We start from the raw sequence: 17,209 nt of genomic DNA on the forward strand, positions 1-17,209 counted from the left end.
AGGCTGAAGCAATAAGGGGACGCAGGGTAAACCCCACCCCTTCAAAAATAGCCTTGAGGTTTCCCTCTAGCTTTTTATCCACAGCATCTTTAAAAGCTGCACCACCCTGTACAGGTAATACCGTAGCTTTTGATAAGCGTGCCACAGAAGCATCCACAACAGGCACCTTTTCCCAGAGTTCAGAATGAGACTCCGGCATGGGGTACAGACTAAGGAATCTTTTAGGCATCTGTAGCCTCTTATCTGGGGTTTTCCAAGCCCCTTCCAATAGTTCCTGTAACCCCTCATCTGAGGGAAAAGTAACAGCCTCCTTTCGCTGTCGCTTAAAAACACCCTTAACAGGGGTCTTATCCTCAACAGACAGTTTTAACGCCTGTTTTACAGCCACAATAAGATCCTCTATACCAGCAGCAGAGGTCTCTTCAAAATCATCACCCTGGTCCCAGGGTGTGTCAGTATACTCTCCTTCCTCTTCCTCTAACACATTAGGCATAGCATAAGACCTTTTAGGGGTCCCTGTAACCTCATCCATTTTGTCCAGTATTTCACTGAATCTGTTGATCCCCTTAGCAGTATCCTGCATCACCTGAATAAGTGCAGGATCTGCCTGGGTAAGAGGTAAGGAGCCAGACGACTGCTGAGATGATGGCATAGGTCTCTGTGATTCTACCAGCACATCACTCTGCCTGTCCAGAAGCTGCACCAAAGCGTTTACCGACCTGCCTAGGGCACTGGCCCACGCAGGTTCACTCTGCTCTCCCCTATGGTGTTCACTGCCCATGGGTCTCACATCAGCGCAAGTAATACATAAGCCCCCCTTGGCCATCTGCTCAGGGACAAACTTTTGTGTGCAAACATTGCACGCGCTCAGTGCACTAAGGACTCCCTCCCCCAAAACCACAGCCTGATGCTCAGACATGATGCAAGTGAAGCGTATATATATATATCTCAATATACACAGTGCAAACAATTGTACAAGCGTTTATACAAAGTCAATGCACCCAATCACTTAGCTGTCTGTAGGTTTCAACTGCGGGGAAGCGATGCCCAGGAAATCCAAGTCACTCTGCCAGGATCAATAAGCCAGCTCAGCTCCGCTGCAAGCGTTCTGAAAGGCGCCAAAGTCAGAGTGAAGGAAGAGACCAAAGTCCCTGCTGCTGCGGGGTCCGTGACCTTTTGGCGCCAACCACCCCCAGCTAGCCGCTCCTTAGGTAGGATTTCCTTGTTCCAGTATCTCCCCCTCAAATGGGGACCACTTGGAACATGCCTGTCACAGCGCTGCTGTCCTCTCAGTCAGGAGCTCAGCGTGTAAGCTCCGCATAAAATGGCCGCCGCCATCACGGAGCGCCTGTCCCCCATGATCCCCACCTAAACGTGGAGCCGGTTTCAGGCTACTCCGGAGCCCAGGCAGCCTCTTAATAGAGGCTGTAAGCGCAGCACAGGGAGACCAGACAGAGTCTACCCTGTGCACAGAGAGCTGACAGGACGCGCTTCTGTCAGCTCCTGCTGCGCTAGCAGTGTGAGGATTCACTATGAAAATCCTCACACTGTGCCTACCTAGCTAGGGTAATAGTTAATAAAATAATAAAAATCCCCTAACTACTCTAATTCTTCGGCTGCTCCTGCAGCCCTTTAGAATAGCACCCACTCCAGTGGGCACCTAACACGAACTGAAGAGTCCAGGGATGCAGTAGGGGAGGAGCCTACCCTCTAAAGCTTTAGGATAGGTGCCTGGCTCCTTCGGACCCTCCTACATCCCAGTGTTGAGCTGTGTCACCAGGACCATTGAAAGAGAAAAAAGTTTTGAAAATTTATAAAAAATAAAAAATTATAAGTATACGTGAAAATTATAAATAAAATAATGCATTTATTTATGTAAAGATTACATTCCATGAAAAAAAAAATGTTTTATTAGCAGCCAGTATAAAAAAGGCATATGCAAAACATTTGTAAAAAATAAATATATGATAAAAGGTAAAAAGGTATTGCCCCAAATGCATACAAAAAAATATTTAAGCAATCACATGTACATAAGTATTCACAGCCTTTGCTTTATACTTCGTTGATGCACCATTGGCAGCAATTACAGCTTCAAGTATTTTTTTAATAAGTTGCCACAAGCTTGGCACACCTATCTTTGGCCAGTTTTGCCCATTCCTCTTTGCACCTCTCAAGCTCCATCAGGTTGGATGGGAAGCTTTGGTGCACAGCCACTTTCAGATCTCTCCAGAGAAGTTCAATCGGATTCAAGTCTGGGCTCTGGTTGGGCCACTCAAGGACATTCACAGAATTGTACTGAAGCCACTCCATTGATATCCTGGGAGCGTGCTTAGGATCTTTGTGCTGCTCAAAGATGAAATGTCGCCCCACACTGAGGTCAAGAGCGCTCTGGAGCAGGATTTCATCCAGGATGTCTCTTTGTACATTGCTGTATTCATATTTCCCTCTATCCTGACTATTCTCACAGCTTCTGCTGCTGAAAAACATCCCCAGAGCATGATGCTGCCCCCACTATGGTATTGCCCTGGTCATGAGCGGTGCCTGGTTTTCTCCAAACATGATGCCATCATAGTTGCCTACCCTCCTGCATTCTAGAGGAGACTCCCTGAAATAGCAGTAACCTCCCTCTCTCCCTCATTAGTCTAGCAAATCTCCCTCATTCCACATTACACTATAATATATATTTTTTTTTGGGGGGGGGGGGGGGGGGGGGGGGAATGAGAGATAGATACATTTACATTGAATCATCAGTACCATTTCCCAGTACTTTAGAAAGTATAGTATCTTTTACTAACTGCTTTGGGGCTCATCTACATTTGGATAGAAGTCATTTTAAAAGATTCCTCTCAATAGGGCGCTTTGCAAAATTCTACAACCAACTATAATCTCCCTGAAACTAGTTTTCAAAAGTAGGCAAGTATGCGGCTGGCATTCACACCAAACAGTTCAATCTTTGTCTAATCAGACCAGAGAATTTTGTTTCTTATGGTCTGAGTGTCCTTCAGGTGCATTTTAGCAAACTACATATGGGCTGCCATGTGCTTTTTATGAAGGGGTGGCTTCTGGCTGGTCACACTACCATACAGGCCTGATTGGTGAATTGATGCAGAGATGGTTGTCCTTCTGTAAGATTCCCCTCTCTCCACAGAGGAATGTTGTAGCTCAGATAGAGTGACCATTGGGATCTTGGAACCTGATGGACAGCTCTTGGAAGAGTCCTGTTGATTCTGAACTTCTTCCATTCATGGATGTAGGAGGCCACTGTGCTCATTTGGACCTTCAAACCAGCAGCTATTTATCTGCACCCTTTCCCAGATTGGGGCCTCGAGACAACTCCATCTTGGAGGTCTACAGACAGCTCCTTTGACTTCATGCTTGGTTTGTGCTCTGACATGCACTGTCAAATGTGGGACCTTATATAGACAGGTGTGTGAACAATAACTGATGATCCTGAGCGAATAGTACTCAGTGCATTATGGTTGGCTCTCAAAGTCAAAGCAGCATTTTTTCATTGCTTTGCGAGCCTTGTAGTGCCGCCTGCCATTCACCTGACCCCCCCCCCCCGCGCACGTTATTCGCATAATTTAGTTTATTCGCAGCCTTGAGTGGGTGCATGAAATCATTCAGTGGTTGTCGACCAACGAATAATTTCTGAAGCGTTTGCTAATCTAAGTCACTCTCTGGTGACTTAGATTAGCGGCACCCTGCTCCGTGAACAAGGCGGGCAGCTGACATCCGGTGATGTCAGTTGCCCGCCCCTTGGAAGGCAACTAGCCACCCCTATTCCCATGGGGACGCCCAGTGTTTTTCTGAGCTCACCCAGCGTTTTTGTGGGTACGCATGCGAATGCCTCCTGCCCGCCTCCTGTACGCCCACCTGGTGCGAGCACCTAGAAGACTATGCAAGTCTACGAGGGCGCTAGCAGAGAAAACTTGCACCTGTGCATATTTGTTAATGCACAAATTTTGTACATTGGTCCCCATTGTGAATTCATAATGGGCGAACCGATTAGAATGAGGGCCTAAGGCTGTAACATAACAAAATGTGGAAAAAGTGAAGCGCTGTGAATACTTTCCGGATACACTGTAAACTGAAAAGATTCTTTGCGGAGGACTGGTGCTCGCTGCAATTTACACTTTAAGTCTTATTAGCTGCCAGTAGATGGCGAAAAGAGTCCTCCCTATGACTTCCTCCAACAGATCCCACATGGTTTGTAGAATATTTCATACATGAGCCTGCATATAGTATTTGATGATCGTGTATGCAGCGAATTACAATGGGCCTGATTCAGACATGAGTGATTACCTAACAAACGTGTATGGTACATAGTGCGCATGCGCTGGGTCCCCCTGCAAACAAAGCTAGCACTGACTTGCCATGGCTGGGCATTCACAAGGTGATTGACAGCGGGCGGCCGTTTGTCGGCAGCACGTCTGCATTTTCTGGGCGTGCCCCGGAAAATGCAGGTGTTGCCCGGCCATTAGGAAATAGGGCCCCTGTCCTCAGCAGCGGCCTCCTTCTCCATTACATCGCCTAGTAAGTCATTCTGCGTTGCGAACATGGGGGAAGCGTTTTGATGGTGAGTGACTAAGAATGGTTTTTCCCCTGTGTGCACGGCTGAAAACACATTTGCAGCTCTGCACAGGGGCGAGGGGAGACTTTGGAGGGGCAGCATTTAACTGATCACTGATCTCCGAACATTCACAGCCCAGCGATCAGGTCTGAATCAGGCTCAATGTGTGCATATATTTACTTGATTTAGATATGAATCCTCTAACATGCAGCAGGTATAATCTACCTTCTACCATGCAAATGAAAGTAGAAAAGTTTATTTTTTTGCAAAATACACCCACAGTATCGCATAATATAAACACGTTCAATTTCAGCACATAGTAATATTACTACAACATGTAACAGTAAAAACATTCAGACCCATGTGTAGGGTCAGGCATGAGCAGCCGACAGGTGGGATTCTGACGGCCCTTAGACCGACATCAGAATCCCCACTGCCGGGACTCCGACAGGGGGAGCGAGTGCTGGTGGGGGCGAGGGAGAATAGCCCCAGTACGTTGGGATCCTGACTGTCTTTTAACAGTCAGGAATCTGACGTCAGTCTGCTGACCGGCGGAATCCCGACTGTCGGGCGGTCATCTGGCTTTTAACAGTCAGTATTCTGACTTCAGTCTGCTGACCGGCAGAATCCCGACTGTCGAGCGGTCATCTGGCACCCCATGTGTACACCATTATATGCACTTAGGCAGAGTGGCGCAGAGTGCCAGCAAATTGAAAGCCTCATTTATACTTAGATTTCAAAAATATACTTTTGGTAAACATAGTAAGATCATAATTGTGTAATGAGTATGCAAGATATAATTATTCCTACTAAAAAAGTACATAAACAAATGAGAAAGACAAGAAAACAGCGACTTACAGTACAAGACAATGTAGGACAAGTATATAGTATAAAAACTTTGCTGCATCAGCGGACAAGACACTGAAGTAAGCATCGGGGTGGCCAAAACTGAGGGTTATGCCGAATACACACTGAATAATATCGTTAACTATCTTGTTCAGTGATGTCACCTGCCCCCTTCTCCTAGCACTAGCATTCATCATTAATCATATAGTCAACATTGAGCATGTACAGTATAATATATATATATATATATATATATACACATACATACTCCCATGCATAAAATATATATGTACTGTACACACACATACAGTAAATCAACCAATGCTGTGCTATTAAAATATAACTGTAGCACTGACTAACTAAAATAGTGAGCACAGTCTAGCAACATACTACAATCCCAACTTTCTGATACTCTGCCTAATGATCATGGTCCAATAAACAGGCTCTGTACACGTTGTGGCAAAACTTGAGTGGGATGTGAAACACATGCATTGTGAGCCCACAGATTATCCAGCAAAAACAATTCTGTGGGCAAATCAGGCAAAGGCATGTTCTTCTTATTGGCTACAGATGACTTGAGTTTTTACTGAGAACTGCAGTTATCTTTTGCCGCGTATCAGTTAGTGAAGATGCTCTCTTCTTCAGTGGATATGGTGGCTGCAATATAGGTAAAGAAGTACCAGCACTGTGCCTGTTCAGGGTGGTTATATTTGCAGACCCAAATGTTCCTGATAAACTCATTAGCTTTGTTCCATGACCTGAGCTGGTCATCTTGTGTGATGGCACTGACTTGTCTGGAGTAAATGATCTTTGTGAGAATTGGATATTTCCACAGACTTTCTTTAGTTCAAGCACTTGCTCTCTGGCCTGGGTCAGGGCCTCAGAGAGCTCGTAGCGTTCTTCACATTCCATGCGCACAGTTTCCTTAAGGAATGCATTCTAAAAGAAGAAACATATTTACTTGACCATAAAATAATCAATCCTTACACTGTATAAATGCACTTAGCAATTATGTTTCCACTACCCTGAAATATTTATGCAGAATCATTAAATACAACAAAGTAGGGAAGACATATTTATATGAGGTCACTTTAACACAATGAACACAGAATGTTTCTGCCACCATTTTGAATGACAAAACCTGCAGCAAGATTGTCTACTTTTTAGCAAATTAACTGGGGAAAGTTTAGTTGAATCTTTGTTTTCTATCAACATTGAGCAAGTTGCCAAGTAATGACCAGTTAGGGATAGAACTGTACGGACATTCAGTGCCACATACAGTAAGTGTGCACAGACATTGGAGCTTTGGCTCTGCTGGAAGTTATGGTAATATCAGGGAAACTGTAAGTTCAAACTGAAAATATTTGGTACTTGTTTCCTAGCACGGCGCCCGTCGGGTCCCATCGCATACCATTAGTTAAGGTATGCGATGGGACCCGATCTGACCCGATATTCAGGTTTAAAGAGCTTCCTATACATATTTTAAATCGCGTTGCATCGCATGCCATTACAATGGCATGCGATGCGATGACACCCGATTTCATATTGTACAGCCACCCAGATGGCTGAATACTATGTAAAATGCACCCAAACACCTGATTTTTAATTGTACACCCACTCTGATGGGTAATTATTATGTCAAATGCCCCCCCCCCCCCATTGTTAACGCCACTCCACTATCAACGCTGGCGGTACGCGTCCTCCGACCTTTTCATACCCCCACTATCCACGTCGGAGTGGAGTTGAATTTAGATAGTGTGGCGAGCGCAGCGAGCCACCGAGCCCAAAGCGTGGCGAGCCCAGCGAGGGGACGTGGAATACATGTGAAGTATTACGCGTCCCCTCGCAGGGCTTGCTGCGCTCGCCACACTATATAAAATCAACTCCACGCCGACATGCATAGTGGGGGTATGAAAAGGGCGGAGGACGCGTACCGCCGTCGCTCGCCGCGCTTCGGGTTGGCATTGATAGTGGGGTGGCGTTAAGAATGGGGGGGGGGCATTTCACATAATAATTACCCATCAGGGTGGGTGTACAATTAAAAATCAGGTGTTTGAGTGCATTTAATCAGCCATCAGGGTGGCTGTACAATTAAAAATCAGGTCAGATCGCATCTCATGCAACCAGATCACATGCGATGCGATTTGACCCGATTACATAAGATTAAAATCCGTGGCGCCGTGCTAGGAAACAAGTACCAAATATTTTTCTGTTTACACTGTCCTTCTGGTAATAAACATCCTGTGAACTGCTTACAACACTGTTCATGTATCAGACATGACGTAGGTTTTCAACAGTTTTCATGTAGAGGTGGCAACTACCCACAAAAACGATGCTGCCATTTTTTTTCTACATAACTTTAACTGCAGTAACCAAATTTAGATGCTCTCCCTTCTCACCAGCCTCTGATAATGGTCACCTTACTCATCTCCGTTTAATTGACATTGTTAATATGATGCCCACTCCCCTCGGTAGTAGTTTGACAGTGGGCTATTTTTATGAAGCGGCTGCAGATGTAAGCCACCACTTTTCAGAGGGTTGGAGTTGAAAATTTAAAGCGGCTCTCGCATTCAGTGTACAGCGTGCCAGGCTTCATAAATATAGCACACAGGGTCACATGCACAGATCACACATAGAATCCATATCTAAAGCAGAGACAGGGGTGGAAATGTATGGTTAAGGCCGTCCCTGCACCTCATTATTGCACAGATCACACATAGAATCCATATCTAAAGCAGAGACAGGGGTGGAAATGTATGGTTAAGGCCGTCCCTGCACCTCATTATTGCCTTATCCGCCTCCTAATTGAATTAATAATTTAACATGTTGGTTTTTCCTTGCCAGGAAGGTGAAACACGTGCTGTTGTGGAAGAAATGTGTCAGGAGATCGTGTTGATGTTTCCGGTTCCCCTGATGTGGGTGGCATCAGTTGAACAAGCGTCCACTTGTCACTCACTCAGGTAGTTCCCAGGTGATGGTTTATGCGAGGCTGCTCCATGGCTGTGAGTTGAGAGGTTACCACTCACCTCTTGTGTAGACTGATCCAGGAGATGTCTCAGCTCTGCACAGTTTAGGTTACTCTCTTTTAGTTTCTCTGCCTTTCCACGAATGTCTTTTCTCATTTCATCTAAAGCAGAGGTACTGTGGTCTTGTTCTCTCTTCAATCGAAGTTCCAACTCTGATATGATTTTTTTCAGGTTTGCAACCTCTGTATCTTTTGCTCTGTCTTTGTCGGCGAGTCTTGCCTGAGCCTCCTGGAACTTCTTTTCCAGCATGTTTGTCTCAGTTTGTAGTTCTTCACATGCCCTGCTTATGAGTGTAGGTATCTGCAACATGTAAAAATACAATGATTTTACTTCCAGTCATAATGAACTATGAAGTCCGACAGCTTCCCGATGACCTAACTAATGTGTAAAATAACATAAATTTAATACCACTGACTACAAGAGGCCACTCCATGGACCAAATGACTCCTTTGTGTTCTAACATATGTCATAACAGAAAGTGAAAGCAATTTTTGCAGGATCACTGATCTGTTTGAAACTTCATGGATATTGAGAGAGGGAGCTGTGGAGACAGAAGTTGGAGGTAGGAGCAGATAGGGACTGGGGATGGAGAGTTTTGGGGCTAAAACTGTCATAGCTCAAAGTTAAAGTACATTGCAGAAGTTGTCATTTTTAAGTAATTATTAATAAAATTGATCAAATGTTAGCAATAATGTTGGCTATTAATGATATCCTCCTAAAACCTATGCTTGACATTTAAATTACTGTAAGTGACAAAATCTTTACAGTATTTTCTACCAAGCAACAATGGTGAGAGGTATTTTGCAGAGAAAAATAAAACAAAGATTTGGGAACTGGCAGATTGTGTTACTAAAGTTGGTTCTGTATAATGATCAGAGTTACAGGGAAGCATGTGCAGGGGAGAAAGCTATCGGGAAAAGCATAAACAGGGAAATAGTTGGAAAGCATCAGGACCAATGTTCCCTCTAATTTGTTGAAGGCTGTGTGCCGCAAAAGATTTTGGCTGTGCAACTTTGGAAGGAAATTAAAATTTTTGTGCGTCACTTATGTTAACTTTACTTCAAAATGATTTTAAATATTTAAACATTCAAAACACAGCAAACAATGTAGTTAATGGGTGAAACACACATTAATTGAGTCCACAACTGCAAAAAGGGACCACTGCTGCTTTGTGCGCTCTGTTGTAATGTCTGTGCGCACGCTCGTCGAGTTGTGTGCGCGCGCACGTGCGCACAGCTTAGAGGGAACACTGATTCAGGACCCACAAAGAATTGGTTAGTATTTTATTCAATGCAGAATACTCAGTGAGGCATGTATGATATCATGAAAGGGAGTGCAGGACCCTCTATTGCCTTCGTGGAGGATTTCGATGTAACTCACAGTAAGTTCTCTCTCCATTTAAAAACACAAGGGGTGAAATGTAAAAGGGTGAGAGAATCAGAACGTGAGAGATTCTCCAGGGTTGTTTTTTTTAAGCGGCAATCATTTACACTTCAAAATTAAACTGGTTTTGCAGTGTAAATGATTGCCGCTTTAAAAAAAAACCTGGAGATTTCTTACCAAATATCTCACTTTCTGAATCTCTCATCCTATGAAATTTCACCCATTATTTATGAGATTTATGAAAGCTTGGAGATAAATAAAGTGGAAAGAGATAAAGTACTAACCAATCAGATTCTGGCATTTTAAAGACTGTGTTTGAAACATGTCAGGAGCTGGTTGGCTGGCATCTCTCTCCAAGCTTTGATAAATCTGCTCCTAATTGTTTAGCATTAAATGCACTCTACTAGTTGAAGAGCCTTGATGTGGCAGGAGGTTTGCAAACCTTGTAACACCGTCTTCTGAGTTTTATGTACAAATAGAACAACAGATTTTATACCGATTCACAAGAGTGTGCTGGCTCAATTTCATTTTCTGGGATCTTTTTCTAGAATTTATTTAAAAAAATGACATATGTAAAAAAGAAGGCGGTGCATCAACATCAGAAAAAACATCAATTAAAGCACAATTCAGGTCAAAACAAAGCAGCCACCTGTTATTCGTTACCACAGTGCCTCTGCTTATTCATATTTAGAGATGTTATTGCCTGAACATTTCATAAGATTTACAAAAAACCCCAGTGAGACTTCCTATCTGTTTAATCACACCATTCGGTCAAAGCTAGATTCTCTCTGTAGCACTTCACAGCCACCTGAATTCACTTATTACTGTGTTCAAAGCTTTGACAAGATTAAAGGTGAATATCGTCCATAGCTCTAAAAACATCTGTAAATGAAGACGTGGTGCTGTGAAGTCATATGGACAGGAAACAAGTCCAGTGTGTTAGAGAAATATTTCACAGGCTGAATTTAATATAACCATTTAGAAAAAAGGAGCTGTGCACTTTTTTCGAAATATATTGCAAATATACAGACTGCAAAGTATGGTGACAGTAGAGTACAGTAATTGATATAATTAAACCTAGATATAAGTAATTTAAAATTAGTTAAATGTTGCCAGCAGTGTAATTATATATGACATATTCTATATATAATATCTGACTCTACAGCAGATGAAACAAGGGGTGAAATGTAATAGGATGAGAGATTCAGAAAGTGAGAGATTTGGTAAGAAATCTCTAGTTTTTTAAAGCAGCAATCATTTACACTGCAAAATCAAACTGGTTTTGCAGTGTAAATGATTGCCGCTTTAAAAAACTGGAGATTTCTTACCAAATCTCTCACTTTCTGAATCTCTCATCCTATTAAATTTCACTCTCTGTATCCAATAATCAGCATCTGGAACATTGCTTGCTCTTGTATGTAACGTTGCTAGGAAATCAGTATAGGAACCCTGCACTACATATAATACTAATCCCTTAAAAATATAATCCGACTCAGAAGTGATTCTTAAAGGTTAGAGGCAGCTTTTTCAAGAACATTGGGTTTGATGAAATAAGTGGAGAAATGGACATGTGGTGCAGTTGCCCATAGCAACCAATAAGCCTTTACTAATTTTTATTATTATTATTTATTTATATATCACCACATGAGTTCCACAGAGCCTGAAGACATAAATGAGCAAAAAACAAGAAAACAATGATTTATAGTACAAAGCAATTTAAGACAAAATAAAGATAGTTGCATCAGTGGACCAGACACAAATAATTATTAGGATGTCAGAGACCTAGGGTTAGGTGCCATTGAAAGGCATATGGAGTAAAAAATAGTCTAAGGGCAAAAAAAGCACACAAGGGGAGAGGGCCCTGCTTTTAAGAGCTTACATTCTAATGGAATTTTATGGACTGTTAATGATAACTGTTACCTCAAAGCTAATTGGTTGCTACATGCAATATGATAAGGTGTCCATCTCTCCTGGGATAAGAACTGTACAGTTTATAGAGTCAAGTAAACAACTTGCACCTGATGTCTAATTAGAATGGCCTTTAAGTTTGGTTACTCAGAAATGTGATGTTATTGTGCTTGATGAGTCATGCACAATAACACTCCATTAATATATAGATTGTAGCATTTAGCCATTTAACTACTGTACATGTAAACAGTATCAAACTACAGATGTTTAATGATCTTAGTCAATAGTTAGGCTACCTGTGACCTGCTAGCAACAGTAGTGACTGAGGGGCAGATTTATTGAGCTTGGTGAAGTGATAAAGTGCATAAAGGTGGGCATAGAGGCGAGGGAAGACAGTGTAATCATGCCACTGTATAAATCATTGGTATGGCCTCATGGTTATATTTAAATTGGAGAAGAAGCATCTAAGAGGGTATATGATTAATAAATATATACTGTATACATATATATATATATATATATATATATATATATACACACATATATATATATATACATACACACTGTATATATGTGTGTGTGTGTGTATGTATGTATATATATATCACAAATAAAGGGTCAATACAGGACATGCAGGTCACCCTCTAAAGTTAGGGGAGAGGAAGTTTCTCAGCCAGCAAAGGTAGGGTCTCTTTACAGTAAGGGCAGACAAGATCATCTATATATATGCCTAGTGTCCATGAATCTCCAAAACACTGCCATCTGCTGACAGAAAGTGAAACTACATCTATTTCTCACACAAACACAGAAGTTAGTGGACTAGCTTTCAAAGCTTTTGCTTCGAGCAGGCTTACTAGAATGGAATACTCCGCCAGAAGTGTTTATGTCAGAGACTCAATCATTTTAAAAAGGGTTAGACAAATTTTTTAGCAGAAAAAAGTATACAGGGTCAGTAATAAATTGGACAGCCATTTTGGGCTATCAGGGATTCTATTTTATAACAGATAGGCAGTAACCACATCCGGGTCATTTCCACTGTTGAACTTGATGAACGAATGCCTTTTTTTAACCTCAACAACTATGTTACTATGTTAGCTCTGATGATGTGGAAGAGAAGACTGCCATCTCCACAGACCTTTACAGAACATGCATAAACCGTGCTCCAGAATTATTAATAACTGGAGATGATATTTATAATAGTACAGGATGAAATAAACCAGATGTCAGTAGCTGCTTTTAAATTATATTATGATCATAACTATACTTTATTTTATGAATAACATCTTCAAAGGGTCGGCCTTGTGGTTTGATTTCTCATCCACAGTGGTCTGACCTACTGTGTCATCTGTGTAGACCAGAACGGTATGCACGCTGACTGGTGTTTGCAATCTGTTTGCATCAGATGGCAATGAGGAAATGGGCAGCTCTAGAGTCTGTGTTACCATATTTTCACTGGCATATATTCAGCATTTTATGCGCTTTTTGTTGTTTTATGCTTCAGATCTTGGCTGATGTTTAGTGTATGTGCCATATACCCAACAATCTGACAGAAATTACTCTACTGTCCAGATATATTTTCCTGTCATGATTCATTAACATTTATGAGAATATAGGATTCATGAAAGGATTCGGTAGGAACAGTTAACTTAGAGGAAGTGTTTACTCCATCAGCGTTCATGGGTTGTAAATCGGAGTTTTTATTAACCGGTTTGTCATCTTCTAATACTAATTTCTATATTTCACAATTAGTATTTCACATAAGAAAGTGAAGAGTGAATATTGTATATTACCAATTAGTGCATTAATTAAACCTTATACATACAGTAGGTTAATGCCATTATTCACCGTAAGATTTCAGGGATATTCCCAAGGCAGTTCTTACAAAGAGATGTCAGACTTGCCTCAGCATACCTCCTCTCCCACCCGAATGTCATGGGCTTACATTCCTTGGCTCTCTGTGGTCCCCGCTTCCTGCCTGCCACTACTCTGCTGCCGCTACCCCACCTGCAGCTCCCCCAGACCCTCCTCTCCAGTCCCTGCTTGCCGTACCAGGGCCCCGCTCTCCCAGGCCTCGCTCCCTGCTGCACTGCACATAAGAATTATCTTATATGCAGACGTCTGACCTCTTGATCTTATCTGATGCGCACTGGACCACGCATCGAATCAGATCGGATGTCATACACTGGCCAATTTGGGCTATTTTACCCGATTTCTTGGCCCGATCCTCCAGATTCGAGAATGGAGAAATGGGCAGTGGAGAAATTAGTCTAAAGGCCCACATACATTAGGATGCGATTTATCACCTGTAACCCAGGGGGAGCTGCAGGCGGGGTAGTGCCAGGAGAGCAGGGTCCATTGGAGCGGCAGGCGGGAAGCAGGGACCAGAGAGCAGGGTCTGGGGTAGCGGTGGCCGACAATCCTTTGAATATAATTTTTTCAATTCTCTTGCCCGCCGCTATCCCAGACCCTGCTTTCCGGTCCCCGCCTGCTGCTACCATCGACCCTGCTCTCTTGTCGCTACCCTGCCTGCAGCTCCCCCGGACCCTGCTCTCTGGTCCCTGCTCCCCGCCTGCCGATACTCTCCTGCCACTACCCCACCTGCAGCTCCTCTGGACCCTGCTATCCAGTCCCTGCTCGCTGCACCAGGGCCCTGCTCCCCTGGTCCTTGCTCCCTGCCTCACGATTTATCTTATGTGCAGACCGTCTGACCTCTGGATCTGATCAGATGCGCACTGGACCATGCATCGGATCAGATTGGATATCATATACTGCACAATTTGGGCCTATTTCACCTGATTTCTTAGCCCGATACTCCTGAATCGGGTGACAATCACGCCCAAATTGTGTAGTGTATGAGGTCCCTAAGATTAGAGGCATTTTAAGTACCAGGTGTTTTGGGGTGGAGATAGAAGTGTGAACAGACTGGGGGCGGAATGTATTAAAGAAAAAATGCGGTAAAAATCCTGTTTTCTGGGTTGTCGCATTTTTAAATGTACTAAAGCCCCTTGCAGGGCTGCACCGCGGAGGGTTCAGCCAGCTCTAGCCCCATAGAAGCCTATAACTCCTCTCCGCAGCTGTGAAGAGGGATCTGACACTCCAGCATGTCCCGCAGCTGCCAGTGTCTCTACACATGCTCAGAGGGACTCCCGGTTCACAGACCAGAAGTACAGGCAGTGGGATAATAAAGGGCAGCTCTTATCCGGAAAGCTGCCCTTTGTGTTGCTCATTGAATATGTCAGTACATATGCGATAAACAACACGACGATGGGCAGTGGGATGTACAGCCGCTGCTTGATACATCCCACCCTGGGTGAGATGTTACCAACATTCATCAGAAGGAACAGGGCAAGAGAAAGGACATGTTAGGATGATCTGTGTGCAGAAGGTTTGCACCTTGTGTTGGTCACTGTATGAGGCGGATCCAGGGAGAAGAGCGGTTCATGAGCGCAATGAGTACCAAAAAACAGTGAAGATCCAGTGGGATAAGCAAAAGAGTAGCAATAACCTTACACAGATGCCATGAACAACAAACCTTTTCTTCAAGTTCCTTGTTCTTATTTTGGAATATCCTTAACATTTCTGTATGTTTTTGTCTTTCAATGTCCACCTCCATGATTGTCTCCTCCCGAAACCTCCGCTCAGACTCCTCAAGCTTTAGTAAGTATCTGTGGCGCTGACTCTCCAATTCATTCTGCATCTTTGGAAAATGAATGAAATGATGACAACTGTTATGTTAATGTAAACAGATGACAAAAAAGACAGGTCAGATAGAAGACAACAAATAAGGCATATATGATATAACTAATTCAAATTACAGTTAATCTCTAACACATAAATAGTGTACTGCCAGCCTTGAAGTTTTTTTAAAACACATTGCGATATATACCTGCCAATATTAACATCAATAAGAGACTTGCACCAATAGATAAATACCTGAAATTCCAATTCAGCTTGTATCATTTTGTGTTTGTACCAAGTACATAAACCCCAACAACGAACATGTATTAAACACATTTAACAATTTGCAAAATTAATAAAACATAACATTTGTTGTTCTTAAATAGAGGTATTTAAATGTTCTATAAGATATATGTTTTTTTAATAAAATGTGTTATTAAGCCAGTGCTTTGAACGAGCTGAGAATGCCTGCGGTCAGAAGACCAATCCTGGCATCCCAACGGTCACAATTCTACGGTAAGTATACTAACATCTCCTCTCCCACCGCTAACCCTCCTTTCCCACAGCCTAACTCTACAGTAAGTACCCCCTCCCGCAGCCTAAACCTAATCCTACCTACCCTCAGCCTATAACCCTTACCTCTCCTCCAGCAGCCTTACACGAACCCTCTCCCAGCCGTCTAACCCTAATCTACCCCTGATACTCAGGTGTCGGGATTCCGTCAACTACATTCCCTTTGTGCATAGAAAATAAAGCTTTAGAAGTTTTATCCATAGCGATATAAGTGCTATTCATTTTTTGGCACATTTGTCTGGTACAATAAGTTGGTGAGGACTAAAGGAGCCCATACACGTCCCGATGCGGGTGTGCGTTGTGGGCTGCAATAGCAGGGACCACATTGCATTGCATGCGCATGCGTTGTGCATGCAATGCGATGCAATTTGATGAAACCTAAGTACACTGTGCGATGAGGTGCGCAGGAGCGCGCACCTCAAAGCACACATCGGCTCAGCACGCTTAGCAGCGTGTATGGGCAGCTTAATACCTCAATGGCTGCTTTGACTAAACCTTTTGCAATATATCTGATGTGTGACATAGTCTACATGTAGGACTAGCACCTGACTAGTTACTGTTTTAGTTGACACAACGAATGCCAGTGTCCATGCAGGTCATTACTCTTCATGTAATGTGCTTTGGGAAACAGAACATTGAGTACAACAGTGCCTGCACCTTTCCTCTCTGTCTTAGCTCCATTTCACACACTGAACGTTCTTTCATATTTATTCTTGTTGACCCCATGTGTAAGAAAATAGACCACACATAACAAATGATGTCTAACGTCCTGATTCAGGGTTGAACGCAATGTTGATTTTTCCACAGGTGAGTTATCAGCCAACATGTGTTGCGGTGGTGATTGGCCAAAGGGATTGACAGTGATTGACACTTGTTAGAGGAAATGAAGGTGCTGTGACTCAGATTAAGGCATGTTGCTGTTGCGTCCAGGCAGGGTTCGGAGTGCAATCCTGTACACAGATAGAAATGGCTCTGGGACCATGAAATGATCTGCGATGGATGCTGTGTCTTTATCTGTATGCAGATGCTGAAATTGGTAAAACTGCCAGTGGGAATCTTAATACATATTTAGATGTCTGCTGCTCAAATATTCACTAAATACAAATTTACTTACCTTTCTGAATCAGGCCCTAAATCAACTTCAAGGGCCTGATTCGGAGATGTACATAAACCTGATCCTTTACGTACATCTTCGATGGTGTCCATCTGCATATGTGCAAGA

General features: G+C 43.0%; 1 protein-coding gene across 3 annotated transcripts in view; it reads right to left on the reverse strand.

Moving 5' to 3' along the window:
* Positions 1–4,809: 4,809 nt before the first annotated feature.
* The window catches only part of LEKR1 (leucine, glutamate and lysine rich 1), a 128,994-nt gene continuing 116,594 nt past the window's right edge, over positions 4,810–17,209 (reverse strand). For 2 of the 3 annotated variants that reach the window (XM_083177887.1, XM_083177886.1), the window contains exons 11-13: positions 15,269–15,433; positions 8,446–8,745; positions 4,810–6,358 (exon numbers count right to left, since the gene is read on the reverse strand). In XM_083177887.1, the coding sequence (XP_083034013.1) occupies positions 5,984–6,358; positions 8,446–8,745; positions 15,269–15,433 (840 nt within the window). In that variant the 3' untranslated portion in view covers positions 4,810–5,983. The remainder of the gene's footprint in view (positions 6,359–8,445; positions 8,746–15,268; positions 15,434–17,209) is intronic. The other variant, XM_083177888.1, reaches the window with a different exon arrangement.

This window comes from Crinia signifera, chromosome 3 (assembly GCF_055691185.1).
Source record: "Crinia signifera chromosome 3, ASM5569118v1, whole genome shotgun sequence".
Classification (NCBI taxonomy): Eukaryota; Metazoa; Chordata; class Amphibia; order Anura; family Myobatrachidae; genus Crinia; species Crinia signifera.